The 18,269-nt window shown below is 45.6% G+C and overlaps 1 protein-coding gene across 1 annotated transcript in view; it reads right to left on the bottom strand.

Annotated features, from left to right (window-relative positions):
- Nucleotides 1-18,269, bottom strand: part of nipblb (NIPBL cohesin loading factor b) — a 690,432-nt gene that overhangs the window by 285,676 nt on the left and 386,487 nt on the right. The window contains exons 19-25 of the mRNA XM_067977852.1: nucleotides 16,727-16,961; nucleotides 15,614-15,652; nucleotides 13,849-13,997; nucleotides 12,190-12,270; nucleotides 10,874-10,974; nucleotides 10,336-10,477; nucleotides 6,880-6,962 (exon numbers count right to left, since the gene is read on the bottom strand). Coding sequence (XP_067833953.1) covers nucleotides 6,880-6,962; nucleotides 10,336-10,477; nucleotides 10,874-10,974; nucleotides 12,190-12,270; nucleotides 13,849-13,997; nucleotides 15,614-15,652; nucleotides 16,727-16,961 — 830 coding nt within the window. The remainder of the gene's footprint in view (nucleotides 1-6,879; nucleotides 6,963-10,335; nucleotides 10,478-10,873; nucleotides 10,975-12,189; nucleotides 12,271-13,848; nucleotides 13,998-15,613; nucleotides 15,653-16,726; nucleotides 16,962-18,269) is intronic.

Below are 18,269 nucleotides of genomic sequence, written 5' to 3'. Positions count from 1 at the left end.
GTGCTCCTCCCAGATACTATGTATACAAACACTCCCTCACAGTGCTCCTCCCAGGTACTATGTATACAAACACTCCCTCACAGTGCTCCTCCCAGGTACTATGTATACAAACACTCCCTCACAGTGCTCCTCCCAGGTACTATGTATACAAACACTCCCTCACAGTGCTCCTCCCAGATACTATGTATACAAACACTCCCTCACAGTGCTCCTCCCAGATACTATGTATACAAACACTCCCTCACAGTGCTCCTCCCAGATACTATGTATACAAACACTCCCTCACAGTGCTCCTCCCAGGTACTATGTATACAAACACTCCCTCACAGTGCTCCTCCCAGGTACTATGTATACAAACACTCCCTCACAGTGCTCCTCCCAGGTACTATGTATACAAACACTCGTTCACAGTGCTCCTCCCAGATACTATGTATACAAACACTCCCTCACAGTGCTCCTCCCAGATACTATGTACACAAACACTCCCTCACAGTGCTCCTCCCAGGTACTATGTATACAAACACTCCCTCACAGTGCTCCTCCCAGGTACTATGTATACAAACACTCCCTCACAGTGCTCCTCCCAGATACTATGTATACAAACACTCCCTCACAGTGCTCCTCCCAGGTACTATGTATACAAACACTCGTTCACAGTGCTCCTCCCAGATACTATGTATACAAACACTCCCTCACAGTGCTCCTCCCAGGTACTATGTATACAAACACTCCCTCACAGTGCTCCTCCCAGGTACTATGTATACAAACACTCCCTCACAGTGCTCCTCCCAGATACTATGTATACAAACACTCCCTCACAGTGCTCCTCCCAGATACTATGTATACAAACACTCCCTCACAGTGCTCCTCCCAGATACTATGTATACAAACACTCCCTCACAGTGCTCCTCCCAGATACTATGTATACAAACACTCCCTCACAGTGCTCCTCCCAGGTACTATGTATACAAACACTCCCTCACAGTGCTCCTCCCAGGTACTATGTATACAAACACTCCCTCACAGTGCTCCTCCCAGATACTATGTATACAAACACTCCCTCACAGTGCTCCTCCCAGGTACTATGTATACAAACACTCGTTCACAGTGCTCCTCCCAGATACTATGTATACAAACACTCCCTCACAGTGCTCCTCCCAGATACTATGTATACAAACACTCCCTCACAGTGCTCCTCCCAGATACTATGTATACAAACACTCCCTCACAGTGCTCCTCCCAGATACTATGTATACAAACACTCCCTCACAGTGCTCCTCCCAGGTACTATGTATACAAACACTCCCTCACAGTGCTCCTCCCAGGTACTATGTATACAAACACTCCCTCACAGTGCTCCTCCCAGATACTATGTATACAAACACTCGTTCACAGTGCTCCTCCCAGATACTATGTATACAAACACTCCCTCACAGTGCTCCTCCCAGATACTATGTATACAAACACTCCCTCACAGTGCTCCTCCCAGGTACTATGTATACAAACACTCCCTCACAGTGCTCCTCCCAGATACTATGTATACAAACACTCCCTCACAGTGCTCCTCCCAGATACTATGTATACAAACACTCCCTCACAGTGCTCCTCCCAGATACTATGTATACAAACACTCCCTCACAGTGCTCCTCCCAGATACTATGTATACAAACACTCCCTCACAGTGCTCCTCCCAGGTACTATGTATACAAACACTCCCTCACAGTGCTCCTCCCAGATACTATGTATACAAACACTCCCTCACAGTGCTCCTCCCAGGTACTATGTATACAAACACTCCCTCACAGTGCTCCTCCCAGGTACTATGTATACAAACACTCCCTCACAGTGCTCCTCCCAGGTACTATGTATACAAACACTCCCTCACAGTGCTCCTCCCAGGTACTATGTATACAAACACTCCCTCACAGTGCTCCTCCCAGGTACTATGTATACAAACACTCCCTCACAGTGCTCCTCCCAGATACTATGTATACAAACACTCGTTCACAGTGCTCCTCCCAGATACTATGTATACACACACTCCCTCACAGTGCTCCTCCCAGGTACTATGTATACAAACACTCCCTCACAGTGCTCCTCCCAGATACTATGTATACAAACACTCGTTCACAGTGCTCCTCCCAGATACTATGTATACAAACACTCCCTCACAGTGCTCCTCCCAGGTACTATGTATACAAACACTCCCTCACAGTGCTCCTCCCAGATACTATGTATACAAACACTCCCTCACAGTGCTCCTCCCAGGTACTATGTATACAAACACTCGTTCACAGTGCTCCTCCCAGGTACTATGTATACAAACACTCGTTCACAGTGCTCCTCCCAGATACTATGTATACAAACACTCCCTCACAGTGCTCCTCCCAGGTACTATGTATACAAACACTCCCTCACAGTGCTCCTCCCAGGTACTATGTATACAAACACTCCCTCACAGTGCTCCTCCCAGATACTATGTATACAAACACTCCCTCACAGTGCTCCTCCCAGATACTATGTATACAAACACTCCCTCACAGTGCTCCTCCCAGATACTATGTATACAAACACTCCCTCACAGTGCTCCTCCCAGGTACTATGTATACAAACACTCCCTCACAGTGCTCCTCCCAGATACTATGTATACAAACACTCCCTCACAGTGCTCCTCCCAGGTACTATGTATACAAACACTCCCTCACAGTGCTCCTCCCAGATACTATGTATACAAACACTCCCTCACAGTGCTCCTCCCAGATACTATGTGTACAAACACTCCCTCACAGTGCTCCTCCCAGATACTATGTATACAAACACTCCCTCACAGTGCTCCTCCCAGATACTATGTATACAAACACTCCCTCACAGTGCTCCTCCCAGATACTATGTATACAAACACTCCCTCACAGTGCTCCTCCCAGATACTATGTATACAAACACTCCCTCACAGTGCTCCTCCCAGATACTATGTATACAAACACTCCCTCACAGTGCTCCTCCCAGATACTATGTATACAAACACTCCCTCACAGTGCTCCTCCCAGGTACTATGTATACAAACACTCCCTCACAGTGCTCCTCCCAGATACTATGTGTACAAACACTCCCTCACAGTGCTCCTCCCAGATACTATGTATACAAACACTCCCTCACAGTGCTCCTCCCAGGTACTATGTATACAAACACTCCCTCACAGTGCTCCTCCCAGGTACTATGTATACAAACACTCCCTCACAGTGCTCCTCCCAGGTACTATGTATACAAACACTCCCTCACAGTGCTCCTCCCAGATACTATGTATACAAACACTCCCTCACAGTGCTCCTCCCAGGTACTATGTATACAAACACTCCCTCACAGTGCTCCTCCCAGATACTATGTATACAAACACTCCCTCACAGTGCTCCTCCCAGATACTATGTATACAAACACTCCCTCACAGTGCTCCTCCCAGATACTATGTATACAAACACTCGTTCACAGTGCTCCTCCCAGATACTATGTATACAAACACTCCCTCACAGTGCTCCTCCCAGGTACTATGTATACAAACACTCCCTCACAGTGCTCCTCCCAGATACTATGTATACAAACACTCGTTCACAGTGCTCCTCCCAGGTACTATGTATACAAACACTCGTTCACAGTGCTCCTCCCAGATACTATGTATACAAACACTCGTTCACAGTGCTCCTCCCAGGTACTATGTATACAAACACTCCCTCACAGTGCTCCTCCCAGGTACTATGTATACAAACACTCCCTCACAGTGCTCCTCCCAGATACTATGTATACAAACACTCGTTCACAGTGCTCCTCCCAGGTACTATGTATACAAACACTCCCTCACAGTGCTCCTCCCAGGTACTATGTATACAAACACTCCCTCACAGTGCTCCTCCCAGGTACTATGTATACAAACACTCCCTCACAGTGCTCCTCCCAGGTACTATGTATACAAACACTCCCTCACAGTGCTCCTCCCAGGTACTATGTATACAAACACTCCCTCACAGTGCTCCTCCCAGGTACTATGTATACAAACACTCCCTCACAGTGCTCCTCCCAGGTACTATGTATACAAACACTCCCTCACAGTGCTCCTCCCAGATACTATGTATACAAACACTCCCTCACAGTGCTCCTCCCAGGTACTATGTATACAAACACTCCCTCACAGTGCTCCTCCCAGATACTATGTATACAAACACTCCCTCACAGTGCTCCTCCCAGATACTATGTACACAAACACTCCCTCACAGTGCTCCTCCCAGATACTATGTACACAAACACTCCCTCACAGTGCTCCTCCCAGGTACTATGTATACAAACACTCCCTCACAGTGCTCCTCCCAGATACTATGTACACAAACACTCCCTCACAGTGCTCCTCCCAGGTACTATGTATACAAACACTCCCTCACAGTGCTCCTCCCAGATACTATGTACACAAACACTCCCTCACAGTGCTCCTCCCAGGTACTATGTATACAAACACTCCCTCACAGTGCTCCTCCCAGATACTATGTATACAAACACTCCCTCACAGTGCTCCTCCCAGGTACTATGTATACAAACACTCCCTCACAGTGCTCCTCCCAGATACTATGTATACAAACACTCCCTCACAGTGCTCCTCCCAGATACTATGTATACAAACACTCCCTCACAGTGCTCCTCCCAGATACTATGTATACAAACACTCCCTCACAGTGCTCCTCCCAGGTACTATGTATACAAACACTCCCTCACAGTGCTCCTCCCAGGTACTATGTATACAAACACTCCCTCACAGTGCTCCTCCCAGATACTATGTATACAAACACTCCCTCACAGTGCTCCTCCCAGGTACTATGTATACAAACACTCCCTCACAGTGCTCCTCCCAGGTACTATGTATACAAACACTCCCTCACAGTGCTCCTCCCAGGTACTATGTATACAAACACTCCCTCACAGTGCTCCTCCCAGATACTATGTATACAAACACTCCCTCACAGTGCTCCTCCCAGATACTATGTATAAAAACACTCCCTCACAGTGCTCCTCCCAGGTACTATGTATACAAACACTCGTTCACAGTGCTCCTCCCAGGTACTATGTATACAAACACTCCCTCACAGTGCTCCTCCCAGGTACTATGTATACAAACACTCCCTCACAGTGCTCCTCCCAGATACTATGTATACAAACACTCGTTCACAGTGCTCCTCCCAGGTACTATGTATACAAACACTCGTTCACAGTGCTCCTCCCAGATACTATGTATACAAACACTCCCTCACAGTGCTCCTCCCAGATACTATGTATACAAACACTCCCTCACAGTGCTCCTCCCAGATACTATGTGTACAAACACTCCCTCACAGTGCTCCTCCCAGGTACTATGTATACAAACACTCCCTCACAGTGCTCCTCCCAGATACTATGTATACAAACACTCGTTCACAGTGCTCCTCCCAGATACTATGTATACAAACACTCCCTCACAGTGCTCCTCCCAGATACTATGTATACAAACACTCCCTCACAGTGCTCCTCCCAGATACTATGTATACAAACACTCCCTCACAGTGCTCCTCCCAGGTACTATGTATACAAACACTCCCTCACAGTGCTCCTCCCAGATACTATGTATACAAACACTCCCTCACAGTGCTCCTCCCAGGTACTATGTATACAAACACTCCCTCACAGTGCTCCTCCCAGGTACTATGTATACAAACACTCCCTCACAGTGCTCCTCCCAGGTACTATGTATACAAACACTCCCTCACAGTGCTCCTCCCAGGTACTATGTATACAAACACTCCCTCACAGTGCTCCTCCCAGGTACTATGTGTACAAACACTCCCTCACAGTGCTCCTCCCAGGTACTATGTATACAAACACTCCCTCACAGTGCTCCTCCCAGATACTATGTATACAAACACTCCCTCACAGTGCTCCTCCCAGATACTATGTATACAAACACTCCCTCACAGTGCTCCTCCCAGATACTATGTGTACAAACACTCGTTCACAGTGCTCCTCCCAGGTACTATGTATACAAACACTCCCTCACAGTGCTCCTCCCAGATACTATGTATACAAACACTCCCTCACAGTGCTCCTCCCAGGTACTATGTATACACACACTCCCTCACAGTGCTCCTCCCAGGTACTATGTATATACACACCCTCACAGTGCTCCTCCCAGGTACTATGTATACAAACACTCTCTCACAGTGCTCCTCCCAGGTACTATGTATATACACACCCTCACAGTGCTCCTCCCAGGTACTATGTATACACACACTCCCTCACAGTGCTCCTCCCAGGTACTATGTATATACACACCCTCACAGTGCTCCTCCCAGGTACTATGTATACACACACCCTGTACTATCACTTTCTTGTGAGGACGTGAGGCTGGGAGATGGTGTCACCCGGTAGTAGTCCCAACCAGCTTGGCTGCAGCAGAATGCAATTGCACGATGCAGGGCTACTTGGGCACCACCATAACACGGTTGTGGGAACTCTGCCCATAATGCCTGTTAATCTGCAGCCAGAACAGCAAGCCCCCTCTGATGGCAAGCTCATGGGGTGCCTCTCAGGCAGTGCCAGAAATGACACTGGCTCCTGCCCTCTCAATTCAAATACCATCCCTGGGATTAGGAAAAGGGCAGACTGGCCCTTTTGCCGCAAGGTTTGCCGAATAGGGCTCCAGGGACTCTGTACCCAGTGTCTGAGAGACTCAGACATTGAATCTGGAAGCCCTGCAAGGCAGCAGTGAAGCAGTGACAGACAACAAAACTCCCACTGCTTCAAGAGCAGCAATAACACCCTCACCAAAGGACTCGCTTTCATATTTACAATTAGCTCCTTTGCACTCACTTTTTGAGGAAGACTGAGAGGAAGTTCTGGGCCGTTCTCATTGCTGTTTCATACGAGTTGGTAATTAGAACGTCTTGATCAACCTGCAAGATGAGATGAGTGGAATTAAAGGAAGAGCTTCTGAACGTGTAAGAGTGCGAGCGAAAAAGACAAGGGGCACCCACACACTTTGGTCAACCAGATACCAAACTATATCTAATCCCCAGGATGATATTCAACGGTTATATGAATGATCCACCTCTTTAGCTGTCAATGCATTCCCTATAAAAAGGGCCAATCTATTAACAAGTCATTTCGTTGCTATGAGCTATTCATCTGCACACAACCGGACGATCACCATGCATTGCGGCTCAAAATTATAATTGGGAAGATATTCCCATAAATTCATAATTTGAGCATTCAAAAATGTATGGGTTATTCAGGACAGTCAGCACCAACTTCTTAAAGGCGAGTCGTGTTTGACAAATTTAGTAAGAGCCTTTTTGAAGAAGTGACTGATTGGATAAAAAAAATGCTGTAGGTGTTTTGTATATGGATTTACAGAATGGGTTCAATAAGGTATCTCAAGAGGCTTGTTAGAAAAATTCAAGTGCGTGGTACAAGAGGAAACGTAGCAGCATGGATAGTAAGATGGAAACAGAGACCAAGGGTAAATGGGTATTGTTCAAATTGGAGAAGAGTTGGGAGCTGTGTACCCCAGGGGGCAGTGCTGGGTCCACTTCTGTTTTAAGCCTCAAGAGATAATTTGGACTAGGGCATATCAAACAAGATTTTAAAATTACTAATGCAAGACTAAAAGGCTTCAGGATGCCAGCCGGGTGAGTGTAATTACCACAGGGAGTGGTTGAGGCAGAGACCATGGCATCTTTTAAGGGAAAACTGGATAAATAAAACTGGATACTATGGGGCTATGGGGAGAGAGTGGGGCAGTGGAATTAATTTTGGATTGATACAGGGCTATGAGGAGAGCACAGGGCAGTGGGATTAGTTTTAGATTGATACAGGGCTATGAAGAGCGCAGGGCAGTGGGATTAGTTTTAGATTGATACAGGGCTATGAAGAGAGCAGGGCAGTGGGATTAGTTTTAGATTGATACAGGGCTATGGGGAGAGCAGGGCAGTGAGATTGTTTGGGATTGATACAGGGCTATGGGGAGAGCAGGGCAGTGGGATTGTTTGGGATTGATACAGGGCTATGGGGAGAGCAGGGCAGTGGGATTGTTTGGGATTGATACAGGGCTATGGGGAGAGCAGGGCAGTGGGATTGTTTGGGATTGATACAGGGCTATGGGGAGAGCAGGGCAGTGGGATTAGTTTTAGATTGATACAGGGCTATGGGGAGAGCAGGGCAGTGGGATTGTTTGGGATTGATATAGGGCTATGGGGAGAGCAGGGCAGCGGGGTTAGTTTTAGATTGATACAGGGCTATGGGGAGAGCAGGGCAGTGGGATTAGTTTTAGATTGATACAGGGCTATGGGGAGAGCAGGGCAGTGGGATTGTTTGGGATTGATACAGGGCTATGGGGAGAGGAGGGCAGCGGGGTTAGTTTTAGATTGCTCAAACTAAGAACTGCACAGACACGATGGGCCGAAGGCCGGCTATGCTGTAAACTGCTCTGGTGCTGTGGAATAATGAACTTCAACAACTGCAACTATTAGACCGAGGTGGGTTGGAAAGAATTACCAATTTCACTAATAGCACCATTGAAGGTCAGTCAGTTTGAAGTGGCATTTGCCAAGGTTTTTAGACTCTCCATTAGCAACGCCAAATAGAATCATACAGCACAGGAGGCCATTCGGCCCATCGTGCCTGTGCTGGTCTTTGAAAGAGCTATCCAATAAGTATCATTCCCCTGTTCTTTCCCCAGAGCCCTGTAAATTTTTCCCTTCAAGTATTTATCCAATTCCCTTTTGAAAGTTAGGATTGAATCTGCTTCCACCGCCCTTTCAGGCAGCGCATTCCAGATCAGAACCACTCATTATGTAATTTTTCTCCCTCCCTCATGTCATAGAATCATAGAAGTTTACAACATGGAAACAGGCCCTTTGGCCCAACATGTCCATGTCACCTGTTTTTTTTGCCAATTACCTTAAAAGCATTTGGACAGTTACATGGGGAAGATGGGTATCGAGGGATATGGGCCAAGTGCAGGCAATTGGGACTAGCTTAGTGGTATAAACTGGGCGACATGGACATGTTGGGCCGAAGGGCCTGTTTCCATGTTGTAACTTCTATGATTCTATGATTCTATGATTCTAAATCTGTGTCCTCTGATTACCGACCCTACTGTCACAGGAAACAGTTTCTCCTTTGATTTTGATCGCCTCTATCAAATCTCCTCTTAACATTCTCTGTTCCAAGGAGAACAATCCCAGCTTCTCCAGTCTCTCTACATAACTGAAGTCCCTCATCCCTAGCACCATTATAGTAAATCTCCTCTGCACCCTCTCTAAGGCCTTGACATCCTTCCTAAAGTGCGGTGCCCAGAATTGAACACAATACTCCAGCTGAGGCCTAACCAGTTTTATAAAGGTTACCACAGCTTCCATGCTTTTGTATTCTATGCCTCTATTAATAAAGCCAAGGATCCCGTATGCCTTCTCAACTTGTCCTGCCACCTTCAAAGATTTGTCTAAGTACACCCCCCCCAGTCTCTCTGTTCCTGCACCCCCTTTTAAAATGCAGCATTCAGCATTTAGTTTATATTGCCTCTCCTCATTCTTGCTATCAAAATGCATCACTTCACACTTCTCTGTGCTAAATTTCATCTGCCATGCGCCTGCTCATTTCACCAGTCTGTCGATGTCCTCCTGAAGTCTGTTACTATCCTCCTCACTGTTTACTACATTTCCGAGTTTCGTGTCATCTGCAAACTTTGAAATTATTCCCAAATTCAGATCATTAATATATATCAAACAGCAGTGGTCCTAATACTGACCCCTGGGGAACACCACTGTATACTTCCCTCCAGTCTGAAAAACAACCGTTCACCACTACTCTCTGCTTTCTGTCCCTAAGCCAATTCTGTATCCACGCTGCCACTGTCCCTTTAATCCCATGGGCTCTAATTCTGTTAACAAATCTATTACGTGGAACCTTATCAAATGCCCTTTGAAAGTCCATATACACAACATCAAGCGCACGACCCTCATCAACCCTCTCCGTTACTTCATCTTCATACTTTACACTTGTAAAAAAAAAATACTTCAACACATCAGACAAATGATTCAACTATCTTCAAAAGGCAGCTGTTAGATTTAAATTTATTTACTACATTTTGTGCTTTCTTGTCAATTCATCTTTCCCTGCAACTCAAAGCAACCCATTAGCATCACACTATCATAAAGCTGACATCTGATGTAAGCTTCAAAAGCAGTTTAAAAGTTGAGAGCTTCCAATAGTGAGATCCAAGTTGAGAAACTACTGCTCCAGGATCAGTATCCATGGACTTCCTACCTTCTTTTCTCCATCCTCATCGACAGTGTTGGAGTCTTTCTCTGCAGCTGGGAGGTGTACAACACACTGGATCAGCTGCAAGACTAAGGCAGTCACCATCTGAATAAAAAGTGGTTCTCCGTCCATATCGCTGCTGTTTAGCCTGTTACATGAAACACGAACAAACATCAGGGCTGACAGAGAACCCAAACTGATATCAATCACTGCATTTAAGATTGCGCTCCCTCAGTTAACATTGCAACATGCAACAATGTGCCCTGAGCCACTTCAAATTCTGCACTCTCTCTGGGCAGGGTGGTGCAGTGGATTAGACAATGCCTTTTCACCTCTAGGATTTGAGTTTAAATCTCTTCCATCTACTGACAAGGGTCCTACATGAAATGAGTTTGGGTGGTCTCTAACCAGTTCCAACAGCACAAAACTGCCCTGATTAAAGTTTAAACTGACAATGTAACTCAGAAGCTACAGGATGGCTGGTGTGGGAAGGGAAGGGAAAATGACATTACAGCAGTTTAACAGAAAGAGTGAATCTCGTTACCTGAAATTTCTTAGACTCCTCTTACTTGTTGGGAGTTTTGCAAGCGAGGCAAACATTTCTTCTAATATCAATTGTCTGTGCTTCTCGTACCTCGAGAACACCTGTTAAATGTTCCAAAACAGTATTCTTCAGCTGATTGACGGATTTTACAAATAAAGCATTAGAAGAACCAGTCAGGATACTGAACACTATGAACTAAAGGGTACAATTCTATAGGGGATACAGGAACAGAGAGATCTGGGGGTATATATATACAAAGGTCGTTGAAGATGGCAGGACAGGTTGAGAAAGCGGTTAAAAAAGCATACGTGATCCTGGGCTTTGTAAATAGAAGCCATGATGTGGAGATGCCGGTGATGGACTGGGGTGTACAAATGTAAGGAATCTTACAACACCAGGTTATAGTCCAACTATAACCTGGTGTTGTAAGATTCCTTACATTTGTAAATAGAGCACAAAAACAAGGAAATTATGAACAACCTTTATAAAACACTGGTTCGGCCACAGCTGGAGTATTGTGTCCAGTTCTGGGCACCGCACTTCAGGAAAGGTGCGAAGGTCTTAGAGAGGGTGCAGAAGAGATTTACTAGAATGATTCCAGGGATGAGGGACTTTAGTTATGTGGATAGACTGGAGAAGCTGGGGTTGTTCTCCTTGGAACAGAGAAGGTTGAGAGGAGATTTGATCGAGGTATTCAAAATCATGAAGGGTCTAGACAGAGTAGATAGAGAGAAACTGTTCCCATTGGTGGAAGGGTCGAGAACCAGAGGACATAGATTTAAAGTGATTGGCAGAAGAACCAAAGGCAACATGAGGACAAACTTTTTTAATGCAGTGAGGGGTTATGATCTGGAATGCACTGCTTGAAAGGGTGGTGGAGGCAGATTCAATTGTGGCTTTCAAAAGGGAATTGGATAAATACTTGAAAGGAAAAAGTCTGCAGGGCTACGGGGAAAGGGCGGGAGAGTAGGATGAGCTGGATTGCTCATGCAGCGATCCGACATGGGCTTGACGGGCTGAATGGCCTCCTTCTGTGCTGTAACCATTCTATGATTCCAACAGAGACAGCCAGTTCTGAGACATGCCTACGGGGCTGCCTCATACCTTGTTACAGGGCAGCCCTGTCTGCACTTGGAGTATCAGCTCCACCTGCATACTGACCATACATTTCAGGATTAAATAACTTTAGCAGTGAGTTTATTTCAGATTAAACATTTTCCCTTTGTTTACAACAACTGCACATTGCATCAGTTTTATTAATTTACGGTAGCACTAGACACACAAAACACGACTGTTTCCAGTAACAGTGCACTTACGGCCGTCACCAGCTTGATGGCGCACAGCTGCAACTCACTAACGTTTTCCACAAAAAATGGCGTAATTCCCATGGAAGAAACCTAAACATCAGGGGAAAAATGTTGTCAATACATCTTTCCAGGAAGACAGGCAGCCAGTGGGGGGTGGGGGCATACGTGACCCAATCAAATAGTTCCACCGTACACAGGCAATCCTAGCTACAAGTAGCATTTAATATTACTGATGTGATTTTTTTTGAACAAACGCCCATTCCACTTTATACTGGCCAGTCCCCGTACAAAGTTCACGTCACGCAGCCAAACACCATGACTCACCACATCCCACTCCTGGAAAGTTCTCACTAAACGATCGACCCTAATATTCTTAAGACGTCTGGTTCCCCTCATATCTAAGTTTGCCGATGACACAAAGATTGGTGGCATTGTAAGCAGTGTAGATGAAAACATAAAATTACAAAGGGATATTGATAGATTAGGTGAATGGGCAAAACTGTGGCAAATGGAATTCAATGTAGACAAATGTGAGGTCATCCACTTTGGATCAAAAAAGGATAGAACAGGGTACTTTCTAAATGGTAAAAAGTTAAAAACAGTGGATGTCCAAAGGGACTTAGGGGTTCAGGTACATAGATCATTGAAGTGTCACGAACAGGTGCAGAAAATAATCAAGGCGGCTAATGGAATGCTGGCCTTTATATCCAGAGGACTAGAGTACAAGGGGACAGAAGTTATGCTGCAGGTATACAAAACCCTGGTTAGACTGCACCTGGAGTACTGTGAGCAGTTCTGGGCACCGCACCTTCGGAAGGACATATTGGCCTTGGAGGGAGTGCAGCGTAGGTTTACTGGAATGATACCAGGACTTCAAGGGTTAAGTTACGAGGCGAGATTACACAAATTGGGGTTGTATTCTCGAGAGTTTAGAAGGTTAAGGGGTGATCTGATCGAAGTTTATAAGATATTAAGGGAAACAGATAGGGTGGAGAGAGAGAGAAACTATTTCTGCTGGTTGGGGATTTTTGGAGTAGGGGGCACAGTCTCAAAATTAGAGCCAGACCTTTCAGGAGTGAGATTAGAAAACATTTCTACACACAAAGGGTGGTAGAAGTTTGGAACTCTCTTCCGCAAATGGCAATTGATACGAGCTCAATTGCTAAATTTAAATGTGAGATAGATAGCTTTTTGTCAACCAAAGGTATTAAGGGCCAAAGGCAGGTATATGGAGTTAGATCACAGATCAGCCATGATCTTATCAAATGGCGGAGCAGGCACGAGGGGCTGAATGGCCTACTCCTGTTCCAATGTTCCTATGATTTATTTCTCCCTTCCCTAACCCAGGGCACTGAGGCCAACCATAGTGCCCTTACTGTTGCCCGGGTTGACATCAGCTACCACAGTACAGGGCAAGAATCAAGGCTGGAACCGTCTGATTTGTTCAGCTCAGTGCTGCATGAGGCAGGCATGATACCTTTAGCTACTAACCATCCGAGCGAGGGGTGGGGGGCACTTATTTCATCAGTGTGCGCACGAAATCACACAGATCCAGTTCATGAACTCGACTGAAAATCATAAGATGTGCTAAAAAGAAAGTTAGCAGCCAAGTTTAGACAAGCCTGTAATTACTGCCAGATTAGTGCCAGGCGCCAACGAGCTCAGTACCTGCAGGATTGTAGTGTCGGTGAGGAGCTGTATCTCCAGCAGTTCTGCGATGTTGGAGACGATGTCACACACCCTGTTGTACAGCATGACTATCACCCTTTGTTTATGGCTGGAGTACTTTGCTCGCTTGGCTTTTGAACTGCCACCTTCTGGAAGAAAACAACATTACCTGGTTTACCATCCAACAACGCACACAACAGGACGGTATTTACAGCAAAATAACCCATGGCAAAAGGGTCGAGTGACATCCACGAGCCAAAGGATGTCCACACTGCTTCCCGGCATCACCCACTCGTTTATTTGGCTGTAAACGTAACATGCGTCTTTTTTGATTTATAGCAAACCTCAACATCATGCAGAAACACCAATTAATACTGGCAGGTGAGAGGTCCTCGTCCCACACTGGCTGCTTACAGCACAGGTACATCGTCTCTCTGATTTACATCTCTGTTCCATCAGAGGCACAAAAAACAGAAACTGAGCAGCTATCATAGAATCATAGAAAGTTAGGGCACAGGAGGCCATCTGGCCCATCGTGTCTGTGCCAGCTGAAAAAGAGCTATCCAGCCGAATCCCACTTTCCAGCACTTGGTCCGTAGCCCTGTAGGTTACGGCACTTCAGGTGCACATCCAGGTACTTTTTAAATGAGTTGAGGGTTTCTGCCTCTCCCACCCTTTCAGACAGTGAGTTCCAAACCTCCAGCACCCTCTGGGTGAAAAATTTCTCCTCAGCTCCCCTCTAATCCATCTACCAATTGCTTTAAATCTATGCCCCCTGGTCACTGACCCCTCTGCTAAGGGAAATAGGTCCTCCCTACCCACTGTCTCGGCCCCTCATAATTTTATATACCTATAATGACAAAGTACTTCTAGATTTAAAAATATATAAAGTAGCATATCAACTCAGGTGAGATTGGAACAAAACAACAAAAACAAACTCAAACAAGCAAGTAATGAAACTAAAAGCATTTAGTTGAAAAGAATGGAACAAGGTCAAGCAGCAAAAGGTTTACACTTCTGAATCTGTGCCAATGAGCGTACTGCAACCATGTGAACTGCTCCCAAAGCAGACAATGGTCACTCAGAGTACGACTATTGGAACTGCTGGACTACCTACCTCCAGTACAAGAATGTACAGGTCTATAAGGGATTCCCTGCAATCCACCCTCCTCTCAGTAGATGATTGCCTATTCATTCATATGTCAGGTTGAGGAAAGAACAGCCACATGCACCTGATCTCTGACCAGAACACTTCCTCAGGGTATAGTGAGCAGATTTTACATTAAAGTCACTCATAGGAATTGACCAATCTGGCCCACAAGAGAAAGACATGCAGTGTGAGTGCTACACAACTCAGTAACTGCATCACTTTTCCACAAACCTTGTCATGGACCTACCTCCTGTTAAACAAAATGCAGTTGAATTGACAAATGAAAACCCCTGCACCAAATCTTTACCAAGTCCCATTTTCCCAGAGCTCGCCAGTATGAGCACAGCCATTCCTCCTGCATGCAGCACTGTTCAGAAGCAATACATCTGCCTCAGCCCACCAAGTACCACAAGATTACAGATACAGACACATACACACTAATGGATAGACATTGCAGGACAGTTACAGAACAGTCCAAATAACGTCATGCAAAGGGCTATCGTCTGACCATCAGGACCTACTCTCTTGCCCCTCTAGTCACCTTATATAAATGATACAATACTGTGTTTTTCCCTCTCTTCAGAGAACTTGTCAGAGAAATTGCCATTCACTTACTTGAATGAAACCGGTTCTCCTCATGGTGCTTAGACGTCACTGTGAGGTAAGCAGATGCAAGTTATCGGTGACATGAGGCTTTATGACACAGGTGCAATTCAGCACATGATGGCAGAATGTCAGTAAGGCTGAGATACAGGCTTTGTCACAGTATTGCATATTATCTGCATGGGAAACCAAAATTCCCAATGCCATTGCTCATTCATCTGACGAAAATGTGCACTCAGTCACCCCACCCACCAATATGCTCCACTCAATATCATCGATGTTAGCAAACTGAATTTGGATCGAGTCTTTCACATTCACACTACAACAAACCTAAGGCCATAAATCTAGTAGCGAGGGAGTTAACAGCAGTATAATAGTGTTAGCTGTGGCTCAGTGGTAACACTCTCGCCTCCGAGTCAGAAGGTCATGGGTTCAAGCCCCACTCCAGAGACCTGAGCACGTAATCCAGGTTGACACTCCCTGTGCAGTACTGAGGGAGTGCTGCCCTGTTGGAGAAGCCATCTTACAGATGAGGTAGACGTAAAAGATCCCGTGGCACTATTTCAAAGAAGAGCAGGGGAGTTCTCTCTGGTATCCTGGACAACATTTATCCCTCAATCAACATCACAAACAGATTATCTGGTCATTTATTTCATTGCTGTTTATGGGATCTTGCTGCGCACAAATTGGCTGCCACATTTCCTACAGTACAACAGTGACTACACTTGAAAAGCACGTCATTGGCTGTAAGGCACTTTGGGACATCCTGGGGTCGTGAATGGTGCTATAAAAATGCAAGTCTTTCAATAATGTTGAAAATATATATTAATATTGGTTCATTAGCCTCAGTGTGTCTTTTACACATTAGAACTTTGAGATAACTGAGCAGCTCTAAACCTCTACTTTGCTTTAGCCTGGAATGACAGCCATTCCTAATTGCACACTGGCACTTTGCACAAATTCCAAGTGTGTTTTTCTTTTAAAAGCTGACAACTCACATGAAGAACAGAAGCTCAGGTTGCTAGTGCATTCTATTTGGCTGGAGTGCTGCAGAGTACTCAGGGTACCCCTAATATTTGATATGGGACTGGCTGATGGATGGAGATATTAAAGATGACCGCTGACCTGATCCGTGCGGGTCGATTCTGTAGACGGGGTCATACTGTGGATACAGCGTGTTTTGCAGGTGGAATTTGGTGTACTGGATCACCCTCTCGATCACATCATCGATATACACGGCTTTAGACATGTTGGGCGATGTCATAATATTCAGTGCAGTCAGGCAAGCGTCTGCGGATTTGGTCACTCGCTCCATGATTAGTTCTCGCCATAGCTTCTCCTCATCTTCTGTTTCATGGTCCTGCAAAATAACAAGGATTTCAATTCAACCCTCCTTCCATTTGCCTCAGATTTCTATACAATAGCTGTGCCTGGTGCTGACAATGGACGACTGCAGTACTTGTACCTTCACACTTGGGACATGAGACTGGGTGCGAGCTCGCAGCCACAGTAATGCAAGAGCCAAGATTTTTTAATATGTTTTTCTCTCCTCCTCACCAAAGGCACTGACGACCCTACAGTACTCAAAGGGATCACACTTCATGTGCAAGCCTGGATAGTGTTAGCAGATTATTCAACTGGAAGGGCATCCTAATCCAATATCCACACAAATGCACTTTCCAGCAGCGACCAGGGGTGTGAAAGGAAAAAGTTGAAACAAACCAGGGAGTCTTATAGGCTCAATGCTCAACAGGTCCAGCAATGCAGAGCAGCAACAAGTAACAAATTACAAATTACAGACCACAGCGCCAGAACAGGAGATTCCAAGTCATAGGCAGGAGTGATCAAACTGTGCGTGGCTCTGGTAGACTGCACCTTGAGCACTGCAACAAAAGCAAAATACTGTGGATGCTGGAAATCTGAAATAAAGACATAAAATGCTGAAAACACTCAGGTCAGACAGCAGCTGTGGAGAGAGAAACAGAGTTAATGTTTTAGGTCGACGACCTCAAGCACTGGTCACAGAGGCACAAGGGAGACAGCGCAGGGAAGGCCCACGCAGCTGATGCTGAGAGTCAATGGTGTGAATTACAAAGGAAGACTGGAAGTAGCCTGGAAAGAGGGTGTCGGAGAATAAAGTTTAGAGGCATAGAAACATAAAAAATAGGAGCAGGAGTAGGCCATTCGGCCCTTCGAGCCTGCTCTGCCATTCAATATGATCATGGCTGATCCTCTATCTCAATACCATATTCCCACTCTCTCCCCATACCCCTTGATGCCTTTTGTGTCTAGAAATCTATCTAGCTCCTTCTTAAATTAAGAAAGTAAATCTGGACTATTCCTTTAAATGAAATTGAGTAGGACAAGGGGACACAGGTTCAACTAGTAAAAGATAATCTTAGGCCTGATATCAAGACATTCTTCACAAAGTGAACAACACATGGAATGGACAACTAGGTGCTGCAATAGGGAGACTTCACTGTCATTCTGGATGGATGAATTAAAATGGGCCAATGGGTCTTCCTCATCTTGTTCCCCCCTCCCTTCCCGAGCCCCACCTGACTCAGCACAGGCCAAGAACTGTGCAGCTTAGTTATACACAGACTTCAGAGTTGGAGCGACCAACTTTTAAATCACTTGAATTTTAAGCCTGCACACAGATAAAGAA

Source organism: Heptranchias perlo, unplaced genomic scaffold, assembly GCF_035084215.1.
Source record: "Heptranchias perlo isolate sHepPer1 unplaced genomic scaffold, sHepPer1.hap1 HAP1_SCAFFOLD_182, whole genome shotgun sequence".
In the NCBI taxonomy this organism is placed as follows: Eukaryota; Metazoa; Chordata; class Chondrichthyes; order Hexanchiformes; family Hexanchidae; genus Heptranchias; species Heptranchias perlo.
This window is presented reverse-complemented; position numbering and strand designations above follow the sequence as displayed.